Source organism: Parasteatoda tepidariorum, chromosome 2 (assembly GCF_982258835.1).
Source record: "Parasteatoda tepidariorum strain Cologne lab strain chromosome 2, Ptep-v5.0, whole genome shotgun sequence".
In the NCBI taxonomy this organism is placed as follows: domain Eukaryota; kingdom Metazoa; phylum Arthropoda; class Arachnida; order Araneae; family Theridiidae; genus Parasteatoda; species Parasteatoda tepidariorum.
The window spans coordinates 131,455,291-131,471,747 of record NC_141756.1 but is presented as its reverse complement, the minus strand read 5'-3'; the positions used below and the strand labels follow the sequence as shown (position 1 = coordinate 131,471,747).

Below are 16,457 nucleotides of genomic sequence, written 5' to 3'. Positions count from 1 at the left end.
GGTACTTTCATGTAGAATTCAAGATGCTCTATGTTCATTGAGCACTAACCTCAAAAGAATAGGTGGACTTCCATGAAACTTTTGCTATCCATTGAATTTTTGCCTGTGAAAAAATTTTTGTTTTGAAAAAGATCAAAAATACTTAACTCCTGTTTTTGATGTGATTTTCTTACATAAAATTAAACAAAAATTTCAAGATATATTGGAATGAGCAATTCAATATTTATCAAAAGTAAGGTTAACTTTCATATTGGAAATATTCCTAAATGTTGCATATATATGAAAACATCTAATATTTTTATTGTATTTGAAAATATTATTCTTACTACTACTGAGCGCTTTCATGTTTTCCTTATTTTTAAACCAAATGTTTGAAGGAGCGAAAAATTTTAACACCTGTATTTGATGTAATTTTCATATAAAAAATTAATCAAATATTATATTGGAATCAACAGTTCAATTCAGATTTTCTAACACACATTAAAGTAACGTTGTGTCTATGAAATCGATGTATTGGTCGCACTAATGACTGTATTTAATAATTATTGCCTTAATTCAATTACTGGTGTTTTCTAATCTTGTGTTGTATTGTTTTAGGAGGTGTTTGATAAGATATCTATTTCTGCAGAATCTTTAATTTTTTTTGAAAGAGAATTTCTTCCCTTTATTGAAGCTAACTTTGAATGTGCACTTAGGTTAAGTGATGCTGATTACGTGAGTCCTCTATGGATTATATGTATAACTTCTTTTTTGAAACTGCTAATAATATAATTAAAAATTTTGAGAAATAGTGATCAAAGCTCTTTTTCTTATGTATCTTTCAGTTCAAAAATTTTTGAGAGAGGGAACAATAACCCCCAAAATAATTCTCTTCTTAAAGCCAAACACTCTGTTTTTGTAGTTACATTTGCTAAAATTTCAATCGAGTGCCCATTGGCTTTCCCAAACTTTATTCTACCAAATGTTACTCAATTAGAAAGTAATGCAAGAATTTCAATACCCAAAAGTTCTATGATCGAGGAGTTTTTTCAATGTTGTATTTTCATTAAAGAAACCATTTCACAGAAACTTTCTCGTCAAATTCTTGTTTCTTAATCAATTTGTTTCCTGTTAAAAAATTTTTGCGACTGAAAGTCATGTGACATTTAATTTATTTGCACTACTCCACTCCCTAATTTTAGAATCACTTGTTTCAGTTAAAAAAAATTTCTGTGCTATTTAATTTAGTTAAGGAAAATCTCTGAGCAGCATAATAAGGAGTTTTTGAAGTCATGTATTCGTATATCTGAAGCTATGCATTACATTTTTCTTCCTTTTTAAAAAATTTCAAATTGGTCATTTAATTTAATTGTTATTGACAAAATGATTCAAAATGTTTTTGTATTTTTAACTTTATAAAATTCACCAAAAATTTGTTGGTTATAACTTAATAATAATAGATTTTATATTGCACTCTTTTTCTAAAAGCTTTTGTACTCCCATTCAAAGAAATCTGTAAATTATTTTTTCTTAGCAAACAAACTAATCATAAATTTTTTTACAATCGCTAACAGCAATGTTTGTAAACCAATTGTTGCATTAATACTATTTTTCTCTTTTTTATTTTACCTTTTATAACATATTTTAAATTAGAAAAAAGTTTCTTTAATAAACTAACTATATATTAATTAATTTTACTGTTTTGTCGGTAAATGTTTGATTTCTGATTCAAAATTCGAATTGTATAGTTATCACAATATCGGAAGTTTGTAAATGTTGCTTGCATTCCAGAGATGATATTTCCAAAACTATTCCTATTACCCTAAAAAGCAGACAAAGACTAAAGAATGTATAGGAAACATATTACATGATGTATAAACATAAAATATAAATTTCTTTTTATTCATACGTGTTTAGTAGGAAGAAGGAAAATAAAATCTGGTGTTTTAGTTTTGCACTGTATAAGAGTCTAGTTGTTAAAACAAAAACAATTAACCATGCTAACCTATAAACCCATGTGTTTAGTTAAGAATTCTTTAAATATTTTAAATTCAAATAAGAAAAGAAAAACAAATAGGTATAAAATTTAAAGAATTTTATCTATTTTTTTTCTCTATAGAGTATACAACAAAAAATTATACAATTTTGCATTTGTGACATTTATTTTTGTAAACTGAATCTCCTAAAATAATAATGCTAATTCAAGACAACATTATTTAAAAATTTGACTTGAGATATTGGTTTAAAGAAAATATGATATTAATGAATATTTCAGAAAGGATATTTAATAATAAAAATATATTCGGATGGAATATGGATTATTTTAAAAACAAAGCAAAAGTTTATTTTAAGGAAATCAATCATCAAAAAGTAACAAAAACTTTATCCCGCAAAAGTCATTGTACACTTTCAAAAAAATCTCCGCTTATTAGAAAATATTCTCATTTTCGTTAAATTAACATTTAATTGAGTTTCCTTTCATAATACCTACATTTCCTACAATAGCTTTCATAAGTTTGTAAATAAATGTAACTAGTTTTTTTTTTCCTTGGCGAAATTCAAGCAGAATATTTTTTATTAAATTTTACAGAAACTTTTACAACACTCAATTGTGAATTTATGAATTTTTCCACAAATTTTGTAATTTTAATCTTTGATACGAAGTCCTTTTAAGCATTTTATCATATATTACAGTGCAATAGCACACAATAAACTAATTTAACAATATTCATTACTGATTCATTATGATGGCAAATAATCAACTTTCAAATTTGGTTTATTGTTTTACTATGGCCACGAGCCGTTTTTAAATGATAAAATAAAATGTTATGGAATTAGCAAGCAAGAGTTAAAATATAATTTTGCTATCATAAGTTTGGTACAAAATTACAATTAAATAAGTGATAAATAATTAAGTAAGAAAATTAAAGCAATTGACGATAATTTGAATTCTAAAATCCGAAAACATTTAAGTGTACGATGACTTTCGTGGGGTAAAATTTTTGTTACAATTTGATTATTGATATCTTAACAATGAACTTTTGCTTTGATTTACTAAGTATTGAACTAGTATATTACATGCAGTTTTGCTAAGAATAGATTATACATCTTATTATCAAGTACCCATTTTGAAATATTCATTTTAATTAATGAATTTTTATTTCCTATTTCAATAAAAGTTATAAAAAGTGAATGAACACTTTTGGGAGCCACTGTAACTATAAAAACTTATTGATATATAATCACCTGGAACGTTTTTCCTTTGCTTAATGAAAATATATTAAACAATACTTATCCAAGGTTTTATTGGTTATTCTGTTTTTGCCCTTTAATAGATACACTTTGAGCTAAAACTACTTAAAATAACACATTAAAAACATTTTTATTCATTGAAAGCAATATCAGGGGTCTGCCCAGGCCGAATTTACTACCGTTTAGCGGTACCTTCACAAATTCAACTTTAGGAAAAACGGTAGTTTCACAAAATACTTTTTCTTAAAATTTTATTTTTGCATCGCTTAAGAAACGATAAATTCATATTTTTACCATATTTTTGTGTTGATTTTTTAATATAATTTTTAATTCTTCACAAATTAATTCTAAAATTTCACAAAATCGGTACCTCTCAGAAAACCCTAGACAGACCCCTGAATATAATCTACAAGCTAAACCTATTATTTTCTCCACATGTCATCATTTTTTAAGAATTAATGTTGTACCAAAACATTAAAAAATAAAATAAAAAAACAAAATCTTGCCAAATTGTCAAAATGAATTATATTTACAAGATAATATGTTAAAAAAGTAACATTTTAATAAAATATTTTATAATATCAATACTTTTCTAGTACACATCCTACACTTTATAAGAAGGAAAGAAAAATACAGACCTGGAAATATTAAGATTTTTACCTAGAATAATCAGGGAAATTCGAAATCTGATTAGAGTGGCCACCATGATATATATATATATATATATATAGATGGAATAAAGAATAATAGGAATAACTCAATTTAAATTATTATTTTTTATTTAATATTATTATATTCTTACTTTTATTTGTTAATTTTTGGCTTTTTTTTTAAAAATTAATTTATAATTTTTTTGTTACCTCCTGACTAACCTTAAATAGCTTTTTGTTCAATAATCTGATTTCTCTGATCTAGGTGCTAATCTTAAAGATTCAAAAATTATGATTTCAAAAATGTTGATTAAGTAGCACTAACTATTGGTCAAGTTACTAAAAAAGTATTTTCTCTTAACTAGCAGACCTTACTTTTAATGATTTAGAGTTCTTGACCATCAAAATATGAACAAAAATTATAGAATTTGTTTCTTTAAATAAAAATTTAATGTATACAATTAATGTTCCTTATTCAATTTTAATAAGGTTTGAAAAAAAATAAAATTGTATGCTATACAAATTTTCACAGCATTTTATAAACTATGTATTTAAACTGTTCAAAATTTGAGCGAAAATGGTTGATTAATTTGAGTTATGACACATGAGAAAAAACCATATTTTTAGAAATCTATTATTTAAAAACTATTTGATCAATTTCGTTCAAATTTCGTATTGTGTCATTTAAAATTTGATAGTTTAAAATAATGCATTTTTTTGCCATAAAATTTTGAAAAAATTGACACGCAATTAATAAAATAACAAAAGGTTATTAAAAATTATTTTTTTACATAGAATTTGTTGAATAAAATAAATTTTAATTTATGTTCAGAAAGTTTTATATTTTTTTCTTTAAAGAATTCTGCTCACCTGGCTGAACTGTCAGGACCATAATTTCTGAATTGTGGCTACTCCAATGTTTTGATATACAAAATCCTAAATTTAAAAAAAAAAGAAAAAACAATACTTTATATAGAACAGAGTTTTATTTTTTTTTCTTCCTATTTCCGGAATGAATTATGTTTATTGTGTTTGTTAGAAACTCTAATAAGAAATAAATCTTTTTACAAGGCCTAGGAGCCCACAATTAGCCATGCTAGTAGATTTCTCCTTCTCAGCTCGACTGTCTCCTGGTCAAAAGGACGATGCACGTCCAGTGTCTTCGAGACTGCGAGCTCGCAATCCCTCTGTGTCTTATCAATACCGAGCACAGGGATTTGTTTTGATTAGAAATGAATAAAATAGTCCTTAAGACTCCAAAAATTAGTAGTAGAAACTGTCATAAGATGCATCTATTTAAAGCACCCAAAATAATGAAATTCCAAAATATCAGAAATGTGTTTTAAATTGCTACAAAATAAACATTTCTTAATAATTGTGGTAAATCTTTTTTTAGCTGATATTTTTTATAAATTTGTGAAATTTTTTCCAAATCATATTAAAAGAGAAATTGGTTGTAAAAGTTTAAAATAAAAAAACACAAAAGATCGGATATTGATTATTCTAAGTAGTTTAAAGTTATTGTTCTTCATACTTCTAAAGTTTAAAGCTGTTTCTTCAAACAAACTTCAAAAGTGCAAAACTGTGCTGTTCTATATTGTTCCTAACATTCAATCATACACTGTAATTAATTAACAACATTATGGTTCTTTTATATTATTTCAAGTTTTGAAAAATTATTTTATTTTAACTGGTCTTTTTTAGTGGCATAAAAACTCTGATTACATTAAAAATAGTCTCACCAAAATGCATCTTCATTTGAATCACTTTTTTGTATAATTGTAGTAAAAAAATAACGGATATAATCTCCTCTGACCAAGAACATATTAATGCATGACAGGGTTTGCCAAGAAGGCCCACTTTGAAAAAACCCGCCCAGGTTTTATTGGGTGGGTCCACCTTGAAAAAACCCACTTGGAACGATAAGTGGGTTTTTTCAACAAAAAAATATTTATTTTTTTTTATTAAAACTTAATGATGCACATTTAATCCTATATAATTTATTGTGCAGAATTAATTTGTCAAATAGAGTTGCATGTTTTATATGATTAAGTTATTAATATTTGTAAAGTAAAGGAAACACTTGAATCTATAATTTTATAGTACTATTGAAAACTTTAAGTGGGTTTTTTCAAAGAAATATTTTAATGAAATTAAATCAAATAGAAATTTAAATAATATAGTCTGAAAAGATCAATTTTTCAAATTTAGTTGCATTCTTTATATATTAATAAATAGGTTATTATTATTAATTCCTATGTTTAAAAAATTGGAGGAAAATTTTTTATTTTTTTGAGTAAGTGATACATTAACAAATTTAAACAGTTTTATTTTTCTGGCTTCAAAAAATAAGCTAAAACTTTTTATAAGAGAACTTTTTAAAATTATTTATCTAAAAATGAAATCATTTTCCTAGGATTAATTATTTGAAAAAAAATGGGACAAGTAACTGATAATTATACATAATTTTAATTTCACTTTCTATTAATCTTATTATAAAAACATGGAAGTCTGTTAAATATTTATTTCAGTTTTTTATTAAAGTCAGATGAAATTTTAGTTTTTACTGATTATAAATATTTACTGATTATAATTTTATAATAGGTAATATGTATATATATGTGTTTAATAAATATAGTAAATAAATGTGTGTGAAAGCAAAAAGGTTAATAAACTTGTTCCTTTTTTATTTCTGCATTTATCTTTTATAATGTTGAGTTAAAAATTGTGAAACTTTATGTACTTAACAATAAAGAAGATTCAAATATGTATTAGTGATAATGCATTATTTAAACATAATATAAAATGCATATGACAAAATTAAAGTAATTTTTAGGATTTATTTCTATTTTTAAGCTTATACTACACTTTTTAATAAAAATATTTACGCAGTAAGACTTAAAGCTTATGAGCACTAAATGAAAGAACCCAATTTGGGTTTTTCAAATAAAACCCAATTTCCCCCCGGGTTTTTTCAATAAAACCCAGGCGATTTGAGTTTTTTCTAATATACCCGGTTTTTTTCAAACCCTGCATGATCTTTCACAACATCTTTTTTGCCCCCCTTATTTTAGGAAAAAATATTTAACCATTAAAAGCTTTCAACTTATCTTGCTGGTTGGTAATTAATGTATTCATAAGAATGTATCAAATCTGAAGTTAATAGAAAGAGTGCAGATGGCGAAACATGCCTGTGTGAATTCTTTACCAAGTATTACATAATGATCTCATTGCATTTTATAGTATTTTCTGACATTAATGTTTCTTTAAAGTTATCCTGGTCTTCTAATTTCCTATCTATATGCAGTAAACAGAATATAATAATTTCTGATTTGTCTGGTAGATTCTTCATCATAAATTTCTGTCAGTCAACAGTCTATTTGAGCGGGACTTTTTTCTCAAGAACCTCAAGCATTATTGAAAATTACTTAGTTGAAAATAGATTTTAAGAAAAAGAAATTCTACTGTTTACACCTTATGATCACAGTTAATAGAGCCACTTTTCATATACAGTCCTTAAAATTTAATTTATACTTTCAATAATTCCTAGTTTAGAATCTTTTATTCAACATTCTGGCTTGTTTTATGCCACATTCCTTAAAATGGCTGGTTATTTTGTGATAGGCCAGACAATTGATTATTACTAAGTTAGATTTGGTCTGTAGAAAATTTGAGAAAAAAATAAAGTAAAAAATACACTTACATATATTTTTCTTGGAATTTTTTTTCTAGCGGAATTAATAAAAAAAATGTAAGTTTTTTTTTCTGTTGTCATAATTTATATATAATGATAACAATGCAAGTTTATATATAACAATAATAAGTATTTTCTTTAATGTATGTTTTTATCCTCCTATTAGGTCTTACCGATATGAATTCCCACTCTTGTATATCTGGTAAACTAATTAACCAAGGCGGTATACATGGAAGAATTTCAGCAACTGGAAGAGTAAGATTCTTAAAATGACCCTTTTTTTATAAATGTTTTTTATCAATCTGATACTATGTCAGTGTGCTATGTCTAACAGATCGCACATATTGTGGTAAGCATGATTCAGAAATAATACAGTAAAACCTCGCTACAACAATATTTTGGAAAACGAATAAATATATTGTTGTAGAGGGATGTTATATCGAGGGCCTACATACTTTAGGGACACAATTAGATTTTTTTTTAGTTAAATGTTATATATGTATTAACTGTAAATACGTTTATATATTATGTAAAAAAAATTTTGCAGATTGTTAATTATGGATAAAAATATTAAAAACAATTGAAATAAATCCAGAAAATAGGATCATAAGCATACCTGAAAGCTGTTTTCATTGAAAATCATCTGATATTTTTGTTTGTATATTAATTTTTTTGACTGTTAAGTCAACCAACAAAGTATGCATTCGTTCCAAAGCATGAAAAGGATTTTCGTTTGTGAATCGTGATCCACTCACCTTCTACAGAAAAAAAATTCTCTTTCAGGTGTTAATGTGATGCTTGCTGTCATTTGTGATTCATGATCAGCTTTTAACATAAAGGAAATTAAATCAGATCATCTGTGACTCCTTAAGGAGATAAGGGAGCCAATTCTAAGAATGGAACTTCTTGGGGTGGTCAGCAGTGAGTCTTCGTTTGTCAGAAAAGGTGGAAAAAATGGCAAAAGATGATGAAATGAGATTCTTTTACATTATTTGAAAACCAATAATAAATGGAGAAATATGGTTGAAATTTAGAAAAAAAATTATTTTGCAGCGGTCTATTGCTTCAGAGAATATTGTAATATAGAGAGGAACATAACATTAATTCATATGCAAGTTTGTCGGGATCACGAAATATCAACGTAATAAAGGGAGTTATTGTTCTATTGTCTATGTTCTATTATTAGGGAGTTATTGTTGGATATTGCAGTAGCGAGAGTTCACTGTATTAAAAAAAAACCTGGTCAATGAAAGAAAATTATATTTCTGAAAAAATGTTCATAGTGAAATTTAAAACTTTTATTAAAATGAAATGTCGAAAGCAATTTTTCCGAACAGAATCAAACCATTGCAAAGAAAATGAAACACACAAAAATAAATTTAAGCTAATAAGCTTAAGAATAAATATAATTATTAGGGCTGTGAATAAGTAACATTTGGCTACATCTTTACTCGACTTTCTCGTGTGTATCTGCTGACTTATTTTAGAGAAACATAATGAGAAATTTCTGAAAAAGACATGTTACTTTCTAAGCAAGAAGCTTATAGATCCCCTATAAGCTGCCGTAGATTTGATGTCACATTTCCAAATGTTATCATGAACGAGGATAAATTTAAAATTATCTTTACTTTTATGTTATATTAAATTTGGTGTATATGTGTTTGCTTTTAATCATTTTTTAACTTTGTTTTTGGTAAGTGTATTAGAAATTTTAAAAGTTATTCAGAATTACAATTTTTTCTAAATTTTCAAGCAAGTAAAATTGGTAACTATTTTATAAAATGTAGCAAATAGTAATTTATTTTCAATTTCTGAAATTGTTTCCAAGCTTTTTTTTTTTTTTTATCTAACTGTTTAAGTTAACAGCTGCCTAGTTAACAAATGGTTACAATTTATCTAAACATTATGTAGTTGAAAATTTTACCATTAAATTTTTATATTTTTTTAGTATAGTATCATTATTTTTAGTTTACAATTTAACTTTTTTCTTTTTAAAATTTTAGCATTTTGCTTTTTCACACAGAAAACTGATTATTACTACTTTATTGAATAAACAATAGCCGTATTTTTATCGTTTTTGTATTCTTATTAATATTTTGTATTTCGATTTCACTTTTTTTTAGTAAAGTATAGGGATGTATTTTTCTTTTTTATTTCTTTTTCACCTTCTATTTGTTCATTGATATGCGAATACTATGCATTTCCCACTCAAAACTCAAAGAGAAAACAAATTCAGCATGCCCTTTCTTTATGTTTGCTTGACAGCAGCTTATTGTCAGAAAACAGATTCTTTCCGACACATAGTAGGAAATAAAAACATTTGTCCCTTCCCTGCACCCTCTCGACCTAAAGATTTACTCAAAGTGACGAACCTCTTATTCAACTTCAAAAATTTACATTCCGTCAATCGTTCTAGTTCTAAATGATAAGAAAACTGATCAAAATTTTTATAACTGATTAATTATAAAGCTAAAAGGTTTTGTTTGCAAGTGCAATATTTTTGTATAGATATTTTAATTCATCATGTTATTGTGTGAAGGATGATGCAAAAATGTGATTCTCGACCTTTTATTTTTATTTGAAAATGAACAATATAAAAGTTCGTGGATAAAATATTTATGTCTATAATTATCTAGGGTAACTTGAACAGGGTTGCCACTCTACAGGGAAAACAGGGGAAAACTTGAAAATGCAGGGAATTTCGTTTCTTATTTTCTTTTTAAAAAATAGTGACCTCTCAATGCATAATCTATGGGATATTTAAGGATGATGTTTCAGCTACATTAAACTATTTATTTACTATAGCATTAAGTGTATTCAGCTGTTCCAGCAATTTAAATTAATATAGTTAGCTGTCACAGGAACACAGAAATTGTTGTGTTTCTTCTTAATATATTGTGTATAATATGTACAGGGAATTTTTTTTTCTCCAGATTTGAGTGGCAACCCTGTTAAAATGATATCATGAAAGGACAGTCTAATGTAGTGATTTGAAAAAGGATTTTAGCACCTTCAATACCTCTTCAACTAAACGCTTTGAAAGTGGTCCCTAAATTTCAAATATGATATCATTATTTAAGTTTTTAATCTGTGCTGTTATAATTTTTTTTAATGCATTGATAGAAAGAATCATTATCAAATTAAGAATAGGATGTCACATAGAAACTATAAATTTTATTGTTCAAAGAATATTTATGGCTTATAAGTTGAAAAGGCTTGGAGCCATGCTCTTTAGGCTTTGGTTTACTAGAATTAAATGTGTTTTTTTTTTGTTTTTATTTTTACAAATAATTTGAAAGTAATAATAAAAAAGTGTACTCAATTATGATTGTTTGCATTTTCAGGGTGCGTATCACAGACTGGACAATTTTGTGAATGAGGCAAGTTCTATGAGTATGATTGGAACATCACCTGGATGGGGTGGAAAAACATTCATTGTTCAAGTTTGTTTCATTTTTTTAATCAATATTTTCTTCTTACTGAACATATATATAGTAAATACATTGCTCTAGTTAAAATTTATACACAATTCAGTATGTTTTTTAAGCAACTCATTCATATCACTACTTTTGATTCTTATTAATATTATACAGAATTGTTCACTAAATTAACCAGGCAAGGTTAATGTGAATGGCCAATAAGTATTAGCTGCTTTGTAAAAGGACAGCAGCTTTGTAAATCTTTTTGTATTTTAAAATAATTTTTATGCTGTCATCAAATATATCACTCTGTGCAAAATTTCAAATAACTTGTTAAAGTAATCATATAGTTGGAATGGTGAATTGGCAAATTGGAGTTTAGTTTGATGCTCATAATATTCACTGCTAGTTGTTATGTCATTTTATTGCATAATAATTGTTATGTCAATATACTTATTCTTTGATTTAAAAAGAAAAAAAAATAGTTTTATATTTCATCACCTTGTACTGCACTCTTTCCTAATTCATAATGTAAAATCAAAGTTCAAGCTTATATTATCTTTCTAGAGGAGTAACATACCTTTTGTATAACCCATTAAGTGTTAATGAAGGAGAAAGATAGGGGAGAGTGGCTCACCTTGGGACACTTTTTTATTTTATTTTAATTAATTATTGTCAAAATTTTACCAGGTATCCGTGTAACATTTGAAAACATTTTTAACTAGGTTTTGATTTTGTATCTGTCATAGAAAAAATTTTAAAAATGTTTAGTTACCTTGTTATTTGTCCCAAGGTGTACCTCCTAGTAGGGTACCTTAGGACAGTTAAAAAGATGCGAAAAATTAAGTAGAAATTTTCTAAAAATGGTATAACTAAATAAATTTAAATTTTTTAATTTTGTTAATAAAGTTTTATTTTGTTAGTTTCGACTTCTTTTATGCAAATCCAGTTGTTCAGAATCAAATAGCAAACCTGAAGAATGTTTAAAGCTTTGCTCTGCTTAAATTTTAACAAAATGTCATTTAAATTTACTTTTAGCTGCCCTTAAAGCTGCTTTTTTTATTGGGTGTTTGTAAAAAGTGCTTAATTTCCCCTTTTGAAAAAGAAATTTTTTTCTTTACCATGCTGATTTTTGCCATGTATTATGCGAAAGCGTGATTTTCTCATTGTTTTATTCAAAGTTTTCCCAAATCATTGAACCACAATCTATTTCGGTGTGCCCGAAAGCACCAATCATTTTACATATTTGATTAAATACTTGCGAGTGCTCTTGTACGTCTACTCAGCTGAGTTTCAATGAGATTATTGCACTCTTATGTGCAACTCTGCTGCATTTTGCAAATTATTCTCAGCTTCAGTCCTCATTTCCACCCTCTGATATCGAATCAAAAAATCTCTTGATCATTTTATAATGTCTAATGTAATCAAGAAAAGAGTTCATTGTCAGAGGCTAGTTATTTTATCGCGATCATTTAAAGTCTTTGAAAATTATTTTGCATTTTGTTAATGTATATATTGCTTAAAAATATTTTTAAACGCTTAAAAGGTGCTTATTTTTTGTTAAAAGATTTGGCTACGTACCCTGTGTGAAAAGTTTCATATTCAGGGGTGGTTGTGTTCCTGAAAAAATCCGGATATCCGGATCTTTCAAAGTTTCCGGAAATCTGAAGTCCAGATGTTTCAAAAAATCATCGATCACATATATTTATAAAAATTCTTGTATATTTTACTTAAAAATATTAGAACTAGAATTTATACTTGGCATGTCTTTCATTTGTAAATATTTTTTCTGGTAGATTGATAAATGTGATTAGAGATAAAAGTAAATTTGCACATAATTATTCATTTAAATTATGCTGCATATAATTCATTTAGAATGTCATGTTTTGAAAATTTTAATTCTTTAAATTTATAAAGATATTAATTTTTTGAATGATTTTACTCAGTGGCCCCCAATCACCCCTGCATATTATATCTTGTCCAGGTATCCTCATTTTTCTTGCACATGATACTTGCATATTAAATGGTGTTTTGGTAAAAATTAAAAAGACAACACCAATTTTAAATAGGTATTGGTGCCTGAAATATCTTTGTACTGAATTGAGTAGATATAAATAATAAATTTAGTAGATATAAATCATATGAATAGATATAAATAATGCATTTATTATTTTTTTAGGTGTTTTGGATTAGGTTGAAAGATTTTCATCTGTTGACTGTTGGAGAGTATACTTACGCAAGTGACACTCGATACCAAAGTGTCTACCTGCAAATAAGTTATAATTGGGCACTCCAAATTAAATATCCACAAGTGTCAGGTCAGCTCCTTCCCACCCAAGAGTATTGTACATGGCTACCATAAACATGCTACCATGTTTATTTGACATAGATTTCATGTTTGCAATGTTTTTAACCAGTTATTCAAGAAGAATGAAGTTTTATCATCTTTGTTAATATTAAGCTGTAATGTTGTTGTAGCAATACTTCACAAATAAGGATAAATCATAATTGGTTGTTGTAAATTGTTTCTATAGATAAGGGTGCAGATGACTTACTTGACACAACAGAATTTAAGGAAAATTGAAATATTTTTTAAATAATCCATTTTATGTATGAATAAACCTCGTGATTTTGTATTTTGCGTGACTCGTAAAAAAAAGTCTATTTTCGTTATTAATTTTGAGTTTTATAAAAATTTCAAAAAATTTCTTTATTTCATTTGATTCCAAAAGAACTTAAAATACAAGCCTGTTAAAAGTAACCATTTAATATTATAGTAATCATTTATATTGTATAAAAGTTATCATTTATATAAAAATGATCACTTATAAAATAATGATTATTAATCATATTATTATTATTATAATCACATTATATTATACATTATTATTACGAAAGTAATCATGTATTTGTCATCGTATTTTTCAGTTTGCTTTAGTTCAACTTTCTTTACTTTTCTGATTATTTTTTCCCTTTCTATTCTTTAATTAAATTACTTATTAAAGTTTTGAATTTCTGAATGTTTAAAGACACTGAAGCATATCACAAAGAATTTAATTTTACATGCCTGATTTTTGCAATGTACTGCCCTTTATGAATCTGCACATTTTCGAGGAGTATGTTTAAATTAAATCGTTGACTTACTTGCAATTTCAGTCTTGTATACTTTTGTTGATTTGTTTTGTCATAAATTTGGTATATTGAGTAAGAAACTAAACTTATTATGGAATTATTATAGCTTTTGAAATTTTATTCTCCTGTGTTTTGTGTTTAAATATTTTTTTTTCTTTTCTTTCTTTTTTTTTTTTTTTTTTTTACAAATTTATTTTAACTCATGCAAATAAGGGAAAAAACTGAAATGTTGCTGTTTGATTGAAATATATTTTTAACCTATATAAAATATTTATTAAAGAATTGTATCCAGAAACAATAATCTGGTCTCGTAACCAATTTGCTCAGTTGTATTAATTTAAATTAGTGCTTTTTTCTTTCATTTAAAAAAAAAAATAAAGTATGGTTTTGCTTTATTTTATAAAGATGAGGTTTTTTATTGATCTCTTTTTTTTATTGAAAGGGTTTTTTAATATATTGCAGGATTCATGAAGTCTTATTTCTAGAGACCTTTTTATTATGAAGTCTTTTTATGAAAATAATTTTTTGCAAATTGCAGTTAAACATGTCATTGATAAAAATGATCTATCTAAAGTCAATGTTTAATAACTCAAGTCTAAAATGACCAATAAAAACAAATTGGTCTTTCAGAAGGTTTGGGCTTTCAAGCATTAATTTTTCATTTTTATTTATTTTTCTTCACAGGGAATTGATTTTTCAGAGATGCAAAAAAATTCTCAAAACAAAAATATTTTTTTTTGTTTAAAATTGCCCTTAATATTATCCTTTTTTTTAAAGTTACTATGGCTTTTTCAAAATATTTTTAGAAAGTAAAGTTAATATATCGTTAAAAGTCTTTTGCTAATAATTTGAATTTATACAATTCATGAATAAACTATCGTATGTGCTAAAAAATAATCAAAATTTATTGAAATAGTAATAATTTATGAAACTAAATTTAAGTTGCATTTCATAAACTTAGGAAATCCTAAGAAATTATCAAATTGACTTGTAAAGTTATTTGTTATGTTGAACATAACAGAAAATGTTCTATTGACAATGTTACTATTGATTTTTTTTTCTTTGCAGGGAACTAAATATTGAATTGCGAATAAAAACAAATTTGTAATAAGACAAGAGATATTGCTTAACGATATTGCTAATACTTTTCAAAAGATGATCATTTAAGTTTTCTAATCAATCATCAAAGTTAAGTAGGTGTTTTAAATTCAAATGATACAGCAAAATTGTTCCAATAAATATTTATTGGCAGAATGTGGACGAAACATGTGATTTAATTGTCTGATGCGTTTACAGTCTTTGGATATTAAATTAAATGTGTGTTGCACAGTACACAGAGAAATCTAAATTTTTTTCTGCTAAATTATTTTCAATTTTTTCTCATATTGTGTAAATGTTTTATTTTTATAATGCTTTTGGCTTAAATTTAAATGAGGTAAAATAAACACCCTATTGTAATAACTTATAGGATTAGCACTGTATTTGATTATGGCACTTATGTTCAGGGGACTGTTATTTTTTTCCCCTACAAAAACAAAACTCCAAAGGCATGCCAAAAGAATGACCTATTTTAGAATTGTCAGTAACAGTAAATAATTCTAACATGTATTAAATGGAGTCCTTTTAACGATGTCGCAATTCAATAGTTTTACGCAATGTCTTTATTTAGTTGTGTTTTTTTTCCACTCTCAAAATTTGTTGAAACATCAAATAAAAAAAGTCATTTTTTTCTGACAAAATATTGCAATATATAGATAAAATATAGTTTAGAATTGTTGAAAAGTCGGAGAATTTTATTTTTGAAATGTCATGAACTCTATGATAAAACAAGTTTGAAAAAAACAAAGGTTTAAAAAAGCATTTGCTCTAAAGTTAACGCCTTTACTCACCTCTGAAAAAAAAAATTTAAAATAAGTTTTGCATGTTGGTTTATAAATTATTTTGCACTAGCAGTTTACTAACAATGCAAAATATAAAAGCTGAATTAATCATATTTTTCATTGAAAAGGCATATTAACAAAATCCACAAAGGATTTATGCATTATCAAGGCTTCATGCATCTGACATAGCAATCAGATTGTTAAATGAAATAATTGATATGAACAAAAGGTTCAATTTTAGTACAAGTTTTTCCCCCCCATCATTTCTATAGTGTTTCTAGTTTAAAGAAGATATAATATTTATGAAAAGTTCCATTTATCTCTGTTGATGTTGTGTCGTAATATTATGTACCGTAGTTGATAATAAATTCTATTTCCCTTTAATGTAATAAAGTACGATTTCAGTTCATTGTTCTTATACAGAAAGGTGCAATAAAAGTTGTTATTGTAA

The 16,457-nt window shown here is 26.0% G+C and overlaps 1 protein-coding gene across 5 annotated transcripts in view; it reads left to right on the top strand.

Annotated features, from left to right (window-relative positions):
- Nucleotides 1-16,457, top strand: part of LOC147816236 (uncharacterized) — a 27,527-nt gene extending 11,070 nt beyond the window's left edge. For all 5 annotated transcript variants that reach the window (XM_087158409.1, XM_087158412.1, XM_087158410.1 and 2 more), the window contains exons 5-8: nt 598-736; nt 7,742-7,830; nt 10,920-11,018; nt 13,174-16,457. In XM_087158409.1, the coding sequence (XP_087014535.1) occupies nt 598-736; nt 7,742-7,830; nt 10,920-11,018; nt 13,174-13,356 (510 nt within the window). In that variant the 3' untranslated portion in view covers nt 13,357-16,457. The remainder of the gene's footprint in view (nt 1-597; nt 737-7,741; nt 7,831-10,919; nt 11,019-13,173) is intronic.